General features: G+C 44.6%; 3 protein-coding genes across 4 annotated transcripts; 2 read left to right on the plus strand and 1 right to left on the minus strand.

The window, feature by feature from the left end:
- Positions 1–3,183: 3,183 nt before the first annotated feature.
- On the plus strand, positions 3,184–5,100 carry LOC115674364 (40S ribosomal protein S11-like). Its single transcript, XM_030596732.2, has 6 exons — positions 3,184–3,267; positions 3,367–3,407; positions 3,888–3,988; positions 4,374–4,518; positions 4,595–4,684; positions 4,780–5,100. The coding sequence occupies exons 1-6, from the start codon at positions 3,256–3,258 to the stop codon at positions 4,871–4,873; spliced, it is 483 nt and encodes a 160-aa protein (XP_030452592.1). The 5' UTR covers positions 3,184–3,255; the 3' UTR covers positions 4,874–5,100.
- Positions 5,101–5,890: 790 nt separating this feature from the next.
- Positions 5,891–6,292, plus strand: LOC115674447 (uncharacterized). Its single transcript, XM_030596840.1, has one exon. It carries the CDS (start codon positions 5,891–5,893, stop codon positions 6,290–6,292), a length of 402 nt encoding a protein of 133 aa, XP_030452700.1.
- A 4,186-nt stretch (positions 6,293–10,478) lies between these two features.
- LOC115666465 (homeobox protein knotted-1-like 3) lies at positions 10,479–15,324 on the minus strand. 2 transcript variants are annotated; one of them, XM_056310708.1, is made up of 6 exons: positions 14,483–15,324; positions 12,136–12,256; positions 11,475–11,668; positions 11,267–11,398; positions 11,032–11,168; positions 10,479–10,948 (listed from the first exon to the last, which is right to left on the minus strand). In XM_056310708.1, the coding sequence occupies exons 1-6, from the start codon at positions 15,185–15,187 to the stop codon at positions 10,945–10,947; spliced, it is 1,293 nt and encodes a 430-aa protein (XP_056166683.1). In that variant the 5' UTR covers positions 15,188–15,324; the 3' UTR covers positions 10,479–10,944. The 2 variants fall into 2 exon arrangements, with proteins under 2 accessions (XP_056166683.1, XP_030444045.2); XM_030588185.2 differs by having other exon boundaries at positions 10,479–10,956; positions 14,483–15,323.
- Positions 15,325–17,852: the final 2,528 nt, after the last annotated feature.

Genomic DNA, 17,852 nt, shown 5'->3' on the forward strand with positions numbered 1-17,852 from the left:
AGAAGGCACTTTTGGCGATTACAGTTTTCTTTTTTTTCCGCCAAAAGTGGCAGTAATAGGTCTTCGTTCCAGTGCCGGAACACTATATGGATGAAAAAATAGGTAAAGTGCATCTCAAGATCGATCCTTCAAATGGATAATAACTCTCATGCATGTACAATCCAATGTTCTGTTGTCAATAACACATTACCAAAGAAAAATCACTTCTTTTTTCATGATTTCTTGATCCCTCATTGCTTCCTATCATCTTCAAGTCTCATGTTGCATCTATTTTTGCGTTTCCTATCTTGAATATCTTGCACGGTATGAGTCGTGCTTATTTCATGAAAAGAAACCACAAAATCACAGCGATATCTCAAATCAAAGTATTGGAAGGGCCTAGTCATCTGTCATCTTATATGGCTGGCTAGCGTGTTATGGGTTACTGCAAGTCCAAGAAAGGAAAGAACACGAGCAAAGCAGACCTTAAGAAGAATGAACATCGCTTTCCTTTCTTGATTCTTTTTGGGTTTTCGAAAAACTAAACGAATTAACATTCAAGTACTAATAATTTTCACGGGGAGAAAAAAATTTGCGGGGGCGGGGCAATAATATGGGGGAATCCAAAAGTATGGAGGCAGGGGCATCCTACGCGGGAAGGACATAAATTTGTCTGCTTGTCAGGGGCTCTTTTCTCGAAAAACTCGACTTTTTTGACAACATTGCTGTGGTTTCTTTGACTTTTCGAACCCCACAGGACCCTTGATCCCCGGCTCACATAACTGGCTCCCACTCCTTCTCTCCCCCCCTTCACTCATTCCGACGACAAGTCGTTTCGAGGCTGATGATGATGATCTGAATCTCTCGCGCTGATGTTTGAACGGAAATGGTATAAGACATGAACGTGAAGACTTCACTGGTGTGAAAACACAGCCGCCGAGAAATGCAACGAATGGTAGTCCCTAGGATAGCTCGAAGTAGACACCAGCTGGGGCTTGGCTACGTTTGGGAACACTTCAAAGAAAAATCTTTGAAAAAATACCAAGGAATTTGAAGGATTTTAACAAAATGTAAATTGTGCTTGGTAAATTATAACTTAAAAGTTTATTGTAAAATAACTTTGGGTAAAATAATGTTTTGAAAAATTATACTTGTAGGGCACTTTTTTCAATTTTTATTAAAGAAAAGTTGAAACCCTTCACCGGAACCAGCGAAAGGCAAGCGGTTGCTAGCGACCCAGATCTGGCATCAGCTGCCGTCGTTTGAGGTCGAACGACCTTAGGCAGCCCCGGCGACCGCTGATGAGGGCTGCCTGGGGTCAAGCAACCCCCGACGAGGGCCGTGCGGTGTCAGATTTGGGTCGCCGGCGGCCCTCGCCTGGGTTTTGCAACCCTTGTCAGGGGTCGCTTGATCCCAGCCGACCATCATCGGCGGTCGCCGGGGGCTGCCTGAGATCGTTCGACCTCAAATGACGGCCGCACGGTGCCAAATCTGGATCGCCGACGACCCTCGAAGGTTGTCTAGGTCGCGCAACCTCAGGCGGCCCTCGCTTGAGTTGCGTGGCCCCTCGCAATGGTCGTGCAAGCCCAAGCGATGGTCGCTGGGTAGCGCGACCACGCCGGCCCCCCTCCAGTCGGTCGCCGTCGCCTCATAGCCACACCAGGCAAGGTGTAAGCGAAGAAGATGATGAACAGTGACAGACGATGCCAAAATCGAAAAATCAAAAAATAGATGATGGCAGTTTCGGAAGAAATTTTTTTTACTTACTTGGGGGACTTGTATGCCAAGAAAGCTGAAAGCCCAAGATAGTCTAGGACCTGCCTTGGGCTTTCAGCCTTTACAAGGCTCAGTTTTACTGAAGGGGAGTTTTTAAAATTGTTCCCAAACATCAAATTTTAGCCCAAGGGGCTTTGGGTATGTTTGCTATAGTTTTGAGCAAAGGACTTTTTGACTGGAGGTACACTTGTTCAAAGTAAATATAGTTTGGCTTTGTGACTTTGGGTAAATCTTTTGCAAGGTAAGCTTTGAAGGGGACAAAAAGAAGAAAATACAAAGGGAATGGCTACTCGTAAAAGCAAACCTGATGGAAGCAAATCAATCGAAGAAGTCATGCGACCCCAGGTGGCCCAGGCAAGGTAATAATGCTAAGAGTTGCATGACCTTGCGAACCAAATTCGTGTGAGCTCAGACCTCGACGAGCCATACTAACGATCATTACAGACCCTCGGCCCTCAGTGACTATAAGTGAGCCTTGCGCAACTCTCGGTAGAGCGTCAGATCGGCAATCCGAATTTGGATCGAGAAGGTCCGTTTCAGGGAGGGAGATGAACATCGATTATAAGGGCAAAGATGAAATATGAAAATATTAGTGAGGGCAAATTTGGAAGAAAGAAAGTCATCAACCTTGAAAGTAGCTTTATGAGAATGCCGAATGCCAATTCTGGATGGGACTTGCATTGAGTCAAAGGACTTTTGCAAATGCTAACTTTGACTCAAAGGCCTTTGAGGATAAAGAACCAAACATCTCAACTTTGTCCCAAAAGCTTTTGGAGGGCTTTTGCTGATGCTGAACCAAACACACTCGAAGTGGGGTCTGTCCTCTTGTTCTTCTTAAATTTTGGTGGCGTGGCTATTTTCCCATCGAAAGGCATGCAAGTTGAAAAATTCCTCCAGATGTCGGAATTGTTCGTGGCCTTGACGACCAGCGGAACGGCACGGGCCGGCCTGCGTCTGGGATAAGTTTCGGAACGCCTGTTGGCCCGGTCTAGCCCGAGCTTGTACTAGCCCGAGTTTTCACTGTCCCAATGCATGGGCCCGGAGCAGACGGCTCCCCCAGAAGGCCCCCCGGCCCGGCCCGCTAGGCCCAAAACAAAAAAAGTATATATTTTTTTCTTTTGGGGTCGAAGCCAAAACGAAGGATTTCGTTGCGTTTCTCTTTACGTGGCGGGCGTCCGGCCCGATCTTTGCTCAGAATTCGGGCCTCCGAATTTCACGAAGGCCAAGCCCATGGTCAAGCCCAATTAGACGCAGAAGCAATAACGGGCTGCTCTAATGGGCTTGGGCTTTCAGAAGCCCGGACTTACTAGAGGTGGGCATTTCCGTCATTTCGGAGCTGGGGAAACCCTAATCATAAGCCCTACATCTTCCCTTCCCCACTCCCACCTTGCCTCCGACGAAATTAGGGTTTCTCTCTCTCTTTCCTCCAGCCTCCTCGCCTGCCGGCTGCACCTCAAGCGCTAGGCCGCCGCCGCCGCCGCCGCCGCCGCCGCTGCTGCCATGGATGCTCAGGTAAAGCTACGGAACTTCCCTCGTGCTCTTCGATCCCAAGCTCCCGTGAATCGCTTCTCCGTGTGTGATTTGAAGTGATTCTTGTGCTTGCTCCTGCAGACTGAGAAGGCGTTTCTGAAGCAGCCCAAGGTCTTCCTCTGGTGAGATTTTGGGAAAATTTTTCTCTTTACGATCTGATCGAGTCTTTGTCTGTTGGGTCGGTCGTGATTGGGGAAAAAGGTGTGAGCTTGAGTCGAGAGTGCCGTGTCTCTGGCCGACTGCTGTTTTTTGAGCTGCTGCTTATGTAGTATATGTGGACAGTGGAATATGAGCAAAAGTGGTTTGTGGTTATCGGCTGTGGTGCTTTCTTGTGATGGGAAACGGCTTTAGGGGTATTCTGTTGTTGTTCTTTTGGTAGATTGTGCGTAGAGTTGTTGCTCCAAATCTTTTGTTTTTGTGTGGGGGAACTGTGCAAATCGTGGATCTGGGGACGGCCATAGATCGGCGCTGAGCTAAGTCCGAAAGTGAATAAAAACTGGCACTTTGTTTGAAAATATGTTAAACAAATGTGGGAGGGAGGGGGCTCTGTATCGGTTTCTTTTTACGCAAGGTGATGTGACTGTGGTTATCGGACTTTTCAGCTCGAAGAAGTCTGGCAAGGGGAAGAGACCTGGTAAGGGAGGGAACAGGTACTATAAGAGCGTTGGCTTGGGCTTCAAGACCCCGAGAGAGGCTGTTGAAGGTACGTACATGTCGAGTTCTTTATCTGGTGGAAGTTGAAATTGTGCAGTTTGAGGTGATAAAGTACCTCCAGAGAGGCGGAGGCTTTGGGTTGCGAATTCAGTCTGTTAGAACAATCCTTGTTTGTTATGTAGCTGCGTCATTTTGTGCATATCATAGGACTTATTAAATTAATGTAGGATGTAAACATTTACCTGAAATTTATGACCTGAAATGTTTGATGTATGAGGAAGTTAGTTTTTGGTGTGGCTGAAGAAGCTCGGCAATGGCTACTTAATTATTCACATTGCTGAGTTCACAGTTTCTTCTCGCGAATTATTCTCTTTCTAGTAGCAGTGATGAAACATGACGTCGTTTTGTCTGGTGTATGTTTGACTTGGTCGCAGGGACTTATATTGACAAGAAGTGCCCATTTACTGGCAATGTATCCATCAGGGGTCGTATTCTTGCTGGCACTTGCCACAGTGCCAAGATGATGAGGACCATCATTGTCCGCCGAAACTACCTGCACTTTGTCAAGAAGTACCAAAGGTTAAAGACTACTCTAGTGATTACATCTCTTTTGTCTGACCTCTTGCGATAATACTGATCAGTGAACTGATTTCAGATATGAGAAGAGGCATTCCAACATTCCCGCACACATTTCTCCATGCTTCCGTGTAAAGGAGGGTGACCATGTTACTATTGGCCAGTGCAGGTTGATTTCAAGACTTCTTGCCTTGCTCCCTTCCTTGAGCTTTCTTAATTTGTGCAGTTCTTTCCCCTGACTACTTAAAATGAACATTGTTACAGGCCGCTGTCAAAGACGGTGAGGTTCAATGTCTTGAAAGTGATCCCAGCTGGGTCATCAGGTGGAGGCGGGAAGAAGGCATTCACCGGGATGTAAGGGTAGCGGCACAGTTCTTCCATTGAAGCTTATTTGTGGGAGTAATGTTAGGTTCAATTTTGTGGGTCTAGATGAGACTTGTTTTGAATTTTCATGAATGGATTGCGTTACAGTTTCAGTTCTGCTATTGACTGAAAGGTGCTTTGCATTTTACTGTGGACTTAACTATGGTAATATATGCATGAGGTATTTGCTTTGAGAGAAATTAAAGCATAATTTATACACAAGCCAGTTGCCTACTCTTTTAGAAGAATCCAGAAGTCTATGAGACATGCTCTTGACTGTCAAATCTTTTGCGGTATTTTTAGTTTAAGGGATCATCGAGATGGTCCTTTAGCAGAGCTAGCAATTTAAAAGTATTTAAAATTCGATAATGCGGTGGGTACCGACGTCATTTAGAAGAACTAATTCCTTAACTTGTGTAACGAAAGGGCAAACACGAAGAATTTCACTCTTGAAATAATCTCCCAACTTGCATAAATCTTTCTTTTTCCGTAGGGGGATTTGCATTTGCGGAGAGTACTATAAGGATGAACGTTGGATGTAATCAAATTTGCTGGAGTGAGTACAGATGAGCATGGTTGCACACCAAATTTTGGAATATCGAAATGCCAAATTGCTAACAGACAAGAAATTGTGCTTTAGCCCTTAGAACTGTCGATTAAGAGAAACAGCTGGTCTAAGTCGGGCCGGCATTGCCACTACTATAATCCATGAATATTGATTACCCCTGCAACGAAGAAATTATTAAGTCATCAGTTTCTCAGGATATAGTCCATTTGGGATTCGATGAAAGTACTAGTTTGAGTTCGCAAAGTTTATTATATAAATCCAGCTTCTGGACAGTTATGCTCGTGTTCTTCTACTAGGAATCAGTCTCACACAGAATCTATAAACAGCCTTTCATGCCTGCACGTCCTTAAGTTTTCATTCAAGAGCTCATTGACAAACCATCTCTCTCTCTCTCTCTCTCTCTCTCTCTCTCTCTCTCTCTCTCTCTCTCTCTCTCTCTCTCTCATGGTTAACCCACATGAGAAAATCGCCTCATTATCTGAGACTTTGCCCCTGAAGAGCAATGAGGACGTGGAAGACTTTGAAGATGCGAATACGCCGTCGAGTTGCGGGTGCTTCGAGAAGCTGTGCTTTGGATGGAGCGCGAAAAGAGACGGGTCCGTGGATAGTCTGCCAGCACATCAACCGGAAGAAGCAAGAGAGACTTGGTTCATGCGAAACTCGAAGAAGGTCCAGCATGTCTCGGAGGTTTTGGCGGGGCCGAAGTGGAAGAACTTCATCAGGAGGTCCGGTTCGAGAGGGGTTGGTAAGAAGAAGAGGACCCAGTTTCAGTACGACCCGCATAGCTACGCGCTCAATTTCGACGATGGGCTCAAAAGAGAAGAAAGCTTGCATCCTGGATTTTGAGATTGAGATATATTGTTTGTGTTGATTCTTTACCTTCTTGTTCAAGTTCTTTTGTTGCATGTGCAGAGCTTGGTTAATTTGGTATTGTGTGGAAAGATTGTGTAATGAAGATGATGATCAATGACACCCAACAACTAATTTGGTCACTTTGTCGAGATAATTACCCAAAAAAGTCATAAATTTATTGTACCGATACCAATTCAGTTTTAAACCTTTCGATTTAGCCAATTTAGTCCTAAATCTTTTGACGATTTGCCAACGTAGTCCTTCTAGCCAATTTTGACCAGTAATCGCTGACGTCAACAACTTTTACAATTTTTTGTATCTTTTTCTTTTCTTATCTGTCATTGTGGTCGGCGAGGGTCATAGCCCTCATTTAGGCCCTTGTTGGCCATAATGAAAAAAAGAAGAAGAAGAAAATAAGGAGAATAAAATTGTAAAAAAATTATAAAAAAATTAATCAAATTTCCAAAAAAATTATAAAAAAATTAATCAAATTTTCGAAAATCATTGCTGGCCATGCCACGCAAGGTAGCTGACATCCACAGAAATAATTTTCGGTCAAAATTAGTCAAAAGAACTGCATAGACAAATTGTCAGAAGGTTTAGTGTCTACAATTTTTTTTTGGGTTTATAACTTTATGAATTACAGGATTTCAATTTAAAGCTTTTTTCTTGTATCCCGAGATATGTGTAGCATATAGATAGTGAAAAATGTTCATTTCATAAGCAGTGCAATGTGCATGTATGTGGCCCATTTGAAGCCCATTTCTCTAGGGGACTCGGAATGAACAGATCTTTCCTTTTAGGGTTAATACCACGAAAAACCCTAAACTGGTACACTTATGACACATTTACCCCAAACTATTTTTTTGACCACAAAAAATCCAAAACTGGTATACCTGTGACAATTTTACCCCGAACATATCACAAAAAACACAAAACTGGTACACCTGTGACAATTTTACTCCGAACTTATCACAAAAAACCCCAAACTGGTACACATGTGACAATTTTACCTCGAACTAATTTTTTAATATTATTTTTATTATTTTGAATTTTTTATTTTATTTTTTATTTCTTCATCTTTAACCTCTGGCCGGTTGCCGGACCGGCGACCGGCCAGAGGCGGATGCCGGCGAGGTCTGCCCCGCCAACCGCTGGCAAGGGCCGACCTCGCCGGCTGCCGAGCGAGGGCCGTCCTCGCCGCCCAGTGAGGGCGGCCTCGCCGGCTGCCGGCGAGGCGCCTCGCTCGAGTCGAGCGAGGGCCGCCCTCGCCCGACACCGGCGAGGGCCGCCTCGCCGGATCCGGCGAGGGCGAGGCAGTAAGGGTCGCCTCGCCATATCAGCGAGGGCGCCTCGCCCGACTTAGGCGAGGGTTGCCTCGCCCGCCCAAGCGAGGGCCGTCCTCGCTCGCCTAGGCGAGGGCCGCTCGCCCGGATGTCGGCGAGGGCGCCCGCCCAACGTAGGCGAGGGTCGCCGACGCAGCGAGGGTCACCTCGCCCGCCCGCGCCCGCCTGGGCCGCTGCCTGTGCGAGGGTCGCCCTCGCCGACGCCGGCGAGGGCGGCCTCGCTCGACGCCGGCGAGGGCGGCCCTCGCCGACTTCCACCTCTAGCCAGTCGCCGGTCCGGCGACCGGCTAGAGGTTGAAGATGAAGAAAAAAAATAAAAAATAAAAAATATAATAACAATTCGGAAAAATAAAAAATAATATGAAAATTTTAATTCATGGTAAAATTGTGACATATGTACCAGTTTGAGGTTTTTGTGGTAAGTTCAGGGTAAAATTGTTACAGGTGTACCAATTTGGGGTTTTTTATGGTAAAAAAAATAGTTCGGGGTAAAATTGTCACAGGTATACCAGTTTGGAATTTTTTGTGGTAAAAAAAATAGTTTGAGGTAAATGTGTCATAAGTGTACCAGTTTAGGGTTTTTCGTGGTATTAACCCTTCCTTTTATATGTTAAGATAAGATGCCAAAGGCTCGTTTGGCAACGTGCCAAATAGTAAAAATTTATGTTTTTTTGTTCCCAAAATAAGTTTGGGAATAGAAATCCGTTTGTTAAAATTTTTGTGCCAGGGCACAATTTTGCAAAAAATTGGTCCCAGAATTAGTTTTAGAATAGAATCAAGAAGCAAAAAAAAGTAGCTTCTTGATTTTGGAACAATTTTTCCGGAACTGATTCTTCTTGGTTTTCTTCTTTCTTTTTCATTTATTCTTCATCTTCTTCCCAGCCCACCGCTGGCTCGCCACCGGCGACCATCCACCGGTGACTGGCCACCGGCGATCGGCCAGGGCCGGCGAGGGTGGCCTTTGCCGCCCCTAGCGACGGCGAGTTCGGCCTTGCCCAGATCTGGCGAGGCCGACCTCGCCGTCGTCAGGGGCGAGGTCGAGCCTCGCTTGGCCAAGGCGAAATCAACCTCGCCGTTGCGGGGGGTGGCGACGGCGAGGTCTGCCTCGCCAGATCACGATGAGGTCGAGCCTCGCACGGCCAAGGCAAGGCCTACCTCGCCGTCGCGGGGGGTAGCGACGGCGAGGCTCGACCTCGCCGTGATCTGGCGAGGCCAACCTCGCCGTTGCGGGGGGTAGCGACGACGAGGCTCGACCTCGCCGTGATCTGGCGAGGCCGACTTACCGTCGCAACTGGCGAGGGCCGCGACACCCTCACCGGCCTTGGCCTGCCGGCGACCGGCCATGACCAAGGAAAAAAAAGAAAAAAAAAGGAAAAAAAAAAGAAATATTAAAAAATTCAAAATATTATTAATAAAAAGAAATTTTGTGTAGTTACCAAACGCATTTCTGTTCTTTTTCTATTCTAAGAATAGAAATTTTGAACAGTTACCAAACACTTTCAAATGTTTAGAAATTATTCCCGAGCACAAAATAAAAAAGAATCATTTCTGACCAGAATCTGTTCCAGGGCACAGAATGGTTGCCATGCGCACCCCAAGTGATCTTTCCTCTGGTGGGATTTTGGCATCTCAGCTTCTTTTTGTCATTATGGTTTTGCCGCCAGCTCTCAAAAAAAAAAATCTTAATTTGCAAAAAATAAATGATTTGAAAAATAGTTTTTAAAAAAAGATCGCTTGTATCGTTTATGAAAACGAATGAACACGGGATATTTTTTATTGTTTATAAAAATGTTTAGACATAAATTATCGTCGATAATAAAAACATTTCTCATTAACTAATTCTTTCAAGTGATACAAGCGATTATTTTTCGAAAATTATTTTTCAAATCATTCATTATCCGGGAAACAAACGAAGCCTGAACATGAATGCTCATGTATTTTTGAAAATTCGAGATATTCGACATATTACATCGATAGATCTACATATACATGCTCTTATGAGCAAAACACAAGATAACTGACTATACGTATAGCCGGCGTGCGCCGTGGGGTGATAGTTTGCCATATGCTTCATCTTTTCTTAAGACATCGTAGGTAGCTGGCGCAGGACAAATTTTAACTTTCGATCCATATGGCACTAACTCAATAAATTGAGGTGATTATTGCACAGTTTAAATCGTTTATAAAGAGGTAAAGGGGAAAAGGCCTCAAAAAACTCTAAACTATACCCACTGAGATATATTTACCTTGTAACTTTTCCTGTAAAATAAAAAATCTTAAACTTATACCTGTGTGACATATTTACCATCCATCAAATTTTCATTAGTGAGAACCGTTAAAAATCTGTTATGAATGACGTGGTTTAAGTGAAATGATGATGAATTTTTAGCTGAAAAATCATTTATCAAAACTTTACAAGTTTGGAATTTTTTATGTAACAGAAAATACAATAAGCATAATTTTTTTTTGGTAAGGAAAAAATACAATAAGCATAGTTTGAGTTTTATAATGTCATAAAAAAATTCAGTGTAAATATGTCACAATGGGAACAATTTAAAAAATTTTACGACAATTTCTTTCGATAAAATTTCTACAATATAAGTTTTACTTTCCCTCACGAGCGTGCACTTTCGCGAAACCTCGACAACACAACCCTAGCCCGAAGCCAGATTTCAAGTTTACCTAGCTGACAAGGATCACACATCATGATCCGACAGAAGGTACACTTGCTGATATCTTCACGTCAAATTTGAAGACTATGGCGATCTCGCCCCGAAACGCCGCGCGGCGTTATTTTGTCCGTCGATCGATACCATCAGCCAGCTCAAGACGGATTTGTGTTAATCAAGACCAAGCTACATTTGCTTCAGAGTGTACACTACAGTAGAAATGACACCACCTAAGAAGCTATGATCTCTCTACTATACGTGTATGGTAACTAAGCGAAAGCTATCCCACTATACACCCACAACCCCTTCTCTGTACTTATTCACATATATGAATACGGTACACAAAAATTACACCCATCAGCCGATGCAGCGGAATCGTTTTGCATAATTTACGAGACAGCAAGCTTTTATTCCAGGACCTCCAAATGACGCGGGTATAGTTTCGAATCTGCCGTGTGGATTTTACTTTGCGGTTTTCTTACAGCAGCAGAAAGTGGGCAGATTTTTCTCACCTATGTTAGGCTCTTTCCTCTACGGCCATATGTGCCGCTGGATCGTGAGCACGTGCAAGACTCGACAGGAGTTTAGTTTACAAATTTCCTTCATCTACATGAAGCGGTCGCTGCTATTTTCACCTGCATTACTTCATTTCGAAATTTTGTTGGTGAGAAGCTCTATAAGGATCAAGTTAATTCACTCGCTGGCTTAATTTAGTTACCTTTTGCGCTTGCTCTTCAGTACTGTAGAGGTGGACGGGTTACTGTGCCAGTTCCTCTTCCTCTGGTTGATAAACCAGTTGTTTATCTGCTTTAATTGCAAGCCAGTTTCCTGCACCAACCTTGCCTTGTCCTCCTCCTAAGAGATCATAACAGAGGAAGATAGTGATTATAAAGTCATCGGACGCGTTGAAGTATCATCTTATCACTTGGAAAATCTAGAAAGCCAAAACTTACCGTTGGATATGGCCACTTGGAGTGCGATTGCCACCATGATTTCAATACAGATGTGGTGTCACCGGGAAGTTTTCCTGCTCTTCGCTTACGAAGAATCTCTTCTCGTATATCAATTATCTTTTCCTTATACCCCTACATGAAAAGATAGCAGTTGGTCAACACCAAAATATAGGAACGCCTTTCAAAGGTGCTAAAATCACTTTCTTACCTGTTTCAATTCATGCTTCAACTCTTGCCTCACACGCTCCATTAATGATCTCTCAGTCTCAGTTGGGATGAGAGGACCAAATCCCAAAGTATCTGTACCATCTAGACTTCCATCAAACAAGTTGGCATCACTATCCACTTGATCATCTTCGTCATCTGACATTGTTGCCCCAGTACCTTCACCAGGAGAAACACCTGCTCATGCAGTACAAGAAGATAAAGTGTTGAGTAAATGTTAAGTTTCATAATGGAGGTAAGAACATGCAGGTATCATGCAGTGTGTACATTTAGTGGCTTCAAGATATGAGCAAGCAGGGTGTATCAGCCATCTTGGGTTACTTACATGCACCACAAAAAATATAGTCCATTTGATTCTCCATTTTATTAATAATTTTCACCGAACATCCAAAATATGGATTCAGGGCTTAACTTATGCTCAGCGTTCTCTCCCACGAGAAAACTGCAAAATCTCTGACCCGTTACGATGATTGCTACCAAAGTATCTATTTATAACAAGTTATTATTAGAGGTTTCTTGGTTAGCAAGGAAAGGGAAAACAAACAGTGCTAGGGAAGGTTGCAATTTGACAATCCAGTGAGAACTTTACGTACCAGATGCAAAATGTAGCTCAAGCGAGATTAAAAAGGAATCAGAAACATCACCTGTCAAACTTTGCAGGGATTGCTCAATTTCCCAGCACGCCATTACAGCTTCCATGGCATGGACACGGACATGTTGCTGCAGTTGTTCTTTGAAAGAGCAAAGCAAGAGGACATAATGTGTCTGCCACATCAAGCAAGGAAAAATGAAAACGTGGCCTGCTGAATATTGAAGCATTTTATCTGGCCAATTTCCAAATCTAATATTTGACAATCATCGCAAGCAGCAGTAAAGATCTCAGACAACCAGCATGTGTTTTCTCCATCATGTGTCACTTAGAAGGCAACTTATGATGCATGGATGCCACTAAACATTTTCCACTTAAAAGTACGGCACATGTATGAATCAAAGCAAAAACTCCTGAAAGAGGGAAAACATAACCACATGAAAGTAAAGCATATAATCATGTAGAAAAAGGTGATTTCAATTTAAGTAGCATTGGGGAAGTTGAGAAGTCATCTTTCAACTTCACTTGATTAACTTCAAGATATTTTGTTTTTCAACGCCTTAGAATAACCCCGGCCTAAGGCAAAATCCGTTAGTAATATGTGGAAATTCCATTCAATTTGGCAACCAACAACTCTACAAACTTCCCACCGTTGAAGGTCAAGATGAAGATGCTATCCAGTAAAGTATGCTTCATCAATTCTTGCTTTGGTTCTACTACTTAACAAACCAGAACCTTCCGGACACTTCCTGAGATCGTATCCCCAGCAATACAAGTAAATCGAGCAGTAAAAGCAGTTTAATGCTTCGACGTGAGAACAAAACATGAACCAGCAGCCGCTACAACCACCACTGTTGCATCTTTCCGATAACAAAACCATCCCAATAACCAACAAATTTGGCAAGCAATTACAATAACAATTTAAAGATATGAGAAGCGAAGGTAACATAGATAAGAAGATTAGCCTCTAATAATCTGAAACTAGGTTGACTTCAACTCCAAAGAGAAAAGAAGACTAGAGAAAATCCCTTTCTACGGCTCAAGCAGAGAAATTGACTAAATAGGCACATTAGTAACTAATCATGGAAGCGGATGGAAATGAGAACTCAGAAAATACACAGAGTACTAAGCATGCAGATAGAAATTTTCTAAATGAAACCTGGACAGGTTAAAACAGTTACATGGTATAATGGTTAAAAGTTTGAGCAGTTCTTCCTCAGCTGTCTTTGCCTTGGAAACCATCCGAGAAATTAAGAAGAATCAAGACCAGTACTCTTAACGAGCTGTAGACATAAGAAAGAAGCCTCAACAATTCGTAGTGCTAAAGTCATTTTGTTTGCACTCAAACTCATCTCAATTTCTTCCGGTATTTATTTTAATATTATAATGATATCTCTGTGCTTGGATGCACTTCCTTGTGCGTCTGCATCTCTCCAGTTTTAGAAAAGTATTCCTACTAAGAGGAGAACAAGACATGAAACCCTTCATACGCATGCTGACCTAAATTCGAATTCAATAATCCACCGAAAGCAAAAGAAGACGAAGAAAACCGAACAAAGAGCAATTTCCATTTTCCACTGAACTTTGCTTAACCATTAATCTTCTTGTTAGATTATTAAAAGTTCTCATTGAGCCTCTGCTTCATATGGGCTATACTAATTTCCATTCCGACGAACACTTGAGATTTAGAGGCTCTCTACACCAGGTCAGGAAACGAAGCGGCAGCAGCCATGTCAAAGTTTCTGAACAAAAAGAAAATGGCAATTTACATAGTACTGTGCTAGTAAAGTCAAGCATTTAAGTGTAAATCTCATTCTTCCAACTAGCTTCTTGCAATAACCGCAGAATCACTGCCAGATTTGGATTGGCTGAATTTATGTGCAAAGACGCCGTCTTTCTTGTTGTCCCCAATAAAGAAAATCCATTGGAAACAGCAAACCACAATGAAAATCTGCTGGATAAAACTCAGAATCAAAAGCCCGTGTTCTTCGCGTTCCCATAGTAATCTCGGGGCTATTCCAGGTCCCAATTCTCGAAGATCAAGCCAGGAACATTTCATATCAGAAAGTCAACCCCGCTCAACAAGTAACCTTCGAACATTTGTCGCATGCTCGAGAGTAGATTAAATTTCGCACTCCTCTGTAAGCAGAAGTATTTCTCGACTCTCTTTCATCTCGATTCATGTATATGGTAGCAAAATCGAATCAAAACACGAAAAATGCAGAGCATACGAATCATACCGCAATTTCACTTCGCAATTCCCAGTATCACTGCAAACCTTGACGGCGATGACAACAAACACCATTGACTTCAACCAAAATCCAGCAAACACGATCGGACACATGGAACGAGCCGTACAGGAACACGCATAGAGAGAGAGAGAGAGAGAGAGGTGAATATACCATGAACTGATCAAGCTCTTTATCATCCCCAACCAATCCTTGACTCATCGCCGAGTACTTAGCCACCACATGCTGCGACTGAGCCAGCTGAGCGTCGATCCTCGGCAACTGGTCGACCGGCGTGGCAATCCTCAGGCAAGCCACGTGAGCGGACAGCAGCTGCTCGTACAACGGGTGCGACAATATCTCCGCCTTGTACTTCGCGTACTCCCAATTGCTCTCCGCCCCAGCGCCGCCCCCGCCGTCACCGCCGCCCCCCTTGCTCACGCTCTCCTTCAAATCCGCCGAGTCGATGATCGAGTCCGCGTCGATGACCTCGCTGTGGTTCCGCTGCAGGAGCGACGAGTGCTGCCGCGACAGCCACTGGTGGTGCCCCGCCGCCGCCGCGGAGGCCGAGGACGTGGACGGCGCCTGCGGCGACGCGGCGGAGTCGGAGGAGGTGTGGAGGTTGAGGAAGCTGCTGCCGCCTCCCCCCGCCGCCGCCGCCGCCGCAGCCGCGGCCGCGGCCGCGGCGTCGGAGCGGAGGAGGGCGGTGTTGAGCCAGCTGGGGGCGGCGGCGTGGAGCTGGTGGTGGACGGAGGAGGCGGCGGCGGACGAGTCCGGCAGGTGCTGCTGCTGCTGCTGCGGCTGCGGCGGCGGCTGGTCGGAGGAGAAGTGGTGGAGGGAGGAGAGGTCCTGGTGGGAGAGGTGGTTGTGGAAGGCCATGCGGGGGTGATGGTTGTTGATGACGACGGTTACCTCGCGTTCATACTTCGTTCGGCTATGGAAGAGAGAAGGAATTCTCGCTCGCAGAAAGAGAGAGAGAGAGAGAGAGAAGGAGAGAGATGGAGATGGGACTTACTATAAACGAAGCGAATAAGAGTAGCTGTTAGAGAGAGAGAGAGAAGGGCGGTTTTGGATGGCGGTTTTCAGGCGACCGGGTGGTCGGGAAACAGCTCCGACCGGCCAATGAGGAAATATCTAATTTTTTTTTTCCCTTTTTTATTTTTCCTTTTCCTTTTTTTTGCCTTTTTGTTGGTGTTGATTAGCGAGTATTATTTTATCGATGAGTATTATTATATACGCAATTATCATCGTTGTCGTTGCTGTTAGTGACGTCAGCGTATGCGGTGCGCGTCTGTTATATTATATGGCGCGGGTCAAGGTCAACCCGGAGCGTCCCTCCGCGTGGCATACGAGGAGTCCTCGTTTTTGTTTTTGTTTTTGTTTTGTTTATCGGTAATTAAGGTAATTAAAGCAATTGACGCATGGTTAAAACGTAAGCATTCTTTCTCTTAAATACAAGGTACTCGCCTCCTAGACAATCCAATTTTTCTAAAAAAAATTATCTTAAGATATAACTTTATCTATTTTTTATTTTATTTTGGTGTTAAGATTGCTTGATCAAACCCCAAACCGTACCGCATATGACCCGACACACGTGCCGCTCTTTCGCCCTTTTCACGGCACACTAGCAAAAAGTTGTGGGTGGCATCATGCATGTGTAAAGTTGTTCTTTTCTTTTTAAATTAATTAATTATTGAATTAATTAATCTTTTATTGGATGAGGAGGAGGAGAAGAATACGTCGTCGTATGAGGAACACTTTTCTACGTATGGTTAGGGAACAGCCCCTCCAACCTTGGAGCGTGTCTTCCACGTCACCTGACTAATTTCATACGCCGGCCCCCCCAAAAAAGAAAAACAAAAACAAAAACAAAAATAAAGACAAATGCTGAGGTTAAATTGCATGACAAAAATCAGATTTTCGACCTATTTATCGGATTAAAACTTCCTATCGCGGCTAGAGATTTCGCTTACCTTTTTTCGGTGGTCCACACAATAAGACGGGAGCGAGACGATAGATGATGGTGGGGGCGACGGAACTTTGGATTTTTGGTAATCCCGACAAATTCGCTTTTAATCTTTGCTAACACGTATGACTATTCGAGCACCGGAATAGTAATGAGCGAGGTGCAGTCAGCCGACCCAGCAATCCGATCCCTTACGGGTTCTTATCGATGTCGAAGCGTGCACGCTTCCAGCAATCTCGGTCGACCGCCCAATAGCACGAAAAGGGGGGGGGGGGGGGGGACGGAAATATCTAGGAGATAAGCCAACGTAATTAGGAGATTCCACGACCCCCCCTTCTTTTTTTTTTTTTTTCCAAAAGCATCTTTCGCAAGTCGAAGGAGTTAGTCGCTGTCCCACTGCATCGGTCATACGTCGTCGCGAAAAGAGGGGCAGATTAGGCGCCGTCCCGTTTCAAATTTCGAAAGATGGGGAATCAGCCCCCCGATCGGGTCGGTTCCTCGGGGGCGCAGAATAAAAAAAACCATGTCCTCAAATTAAGTTCGCCGCGAGGATCGGACGGCATGGCGAGATGAAGGTGAGATGAAGCTATCTCGAGCATGGTGAAACATCGTTTGGCAGGTCGCTTAATAATCAACCCGCACGCGTGGAGCTTTAATCCGTTTCGGAATTTCGTTCGGGAAAATTTCTTTATATTATATATATATATATTTTTTTTTTATTTTTTTTTATTTTTTTTTTTGGGGGGTGGAGGGGGTGCAGGGCAATAATTGAGAGGACCAATGGAAGAAGCGGGACTCCGCCACTCACGGGGCGGCGATCGGACCGACACGTGGCGGTCGCAGGGCGGGGACCCCGCCGGGGGGCCGTACATCTGGATTGGGGGACCGCCCCGGCGGGGATTGGTTTTTGTTGTTACATTTATTTTTACTTTATTTATTTGTGTATATATATATATATATATATATATATATTTTTTTTTTTTTATGGGAAATAAAAATAGTGATTTTGACTTTCCCTGACAGCCGCCGGCTTAAAATCAATGCAGGGGTGGTCCTGAAAGGGAGGGGGGGAGGGGGTAGGGTGGGGGGCCCACCGGGGCGAAGATAAGGGTGAGGGGTGGGGCCCGCGGCGTTGGTTTTTTTTTGCCCTTTGCTTTCCTTTCCTTCGTTTTTCGCGGTAGTTGCTTTCGGTACGGCGGCTTCGGTGTTCATGGCGAACTGTCCGACGGAAAAGACCAAAACGCCCCCCCGGCCTTCGGTGCTCATGGCGGGCTGTCCGACGGAAAAGACCAAACCCCCCCCCCCCGCCCCTTCCCTTGCTTCTCGTTGTCGATTGGATTCTTCTTGCGATTTCGAAACTCTATTGATGATGCTTTTTTTTTTTTTATATTTTTTATATTTTTTCCAATTTTCTTGGGGAGTTGATATTAGCGTTTTTTTTTTCTTTCCAAATATTTGGTCGCTCCTGGAAAAGGAAATATGCTGAGCCGAGGCTCTATCGTATTGCGCTGAACGTCTCCAGCGCATCGCATCGGCGTGACTCGATCGAGACTTGAGGACGCGTTGGCTGGGTGCTTT

The sequence above is a fragment of the Syzygium oleosum genome, unplaced genomic scaffold (genome assembly GCF_021117445.2).
Source record: "Syzygium oleosum isolate NSW1041296 unplaced genomic scaffold, Sole_v2.1 Sole_v2.04, whole genome shotgun sequence".
NCBI lineage: Eukaryota > Viridiplantae > Streptophyta > Magnoliopsida > Myrtales > Myrtaceae > Syzygium > Syzygium oleosum.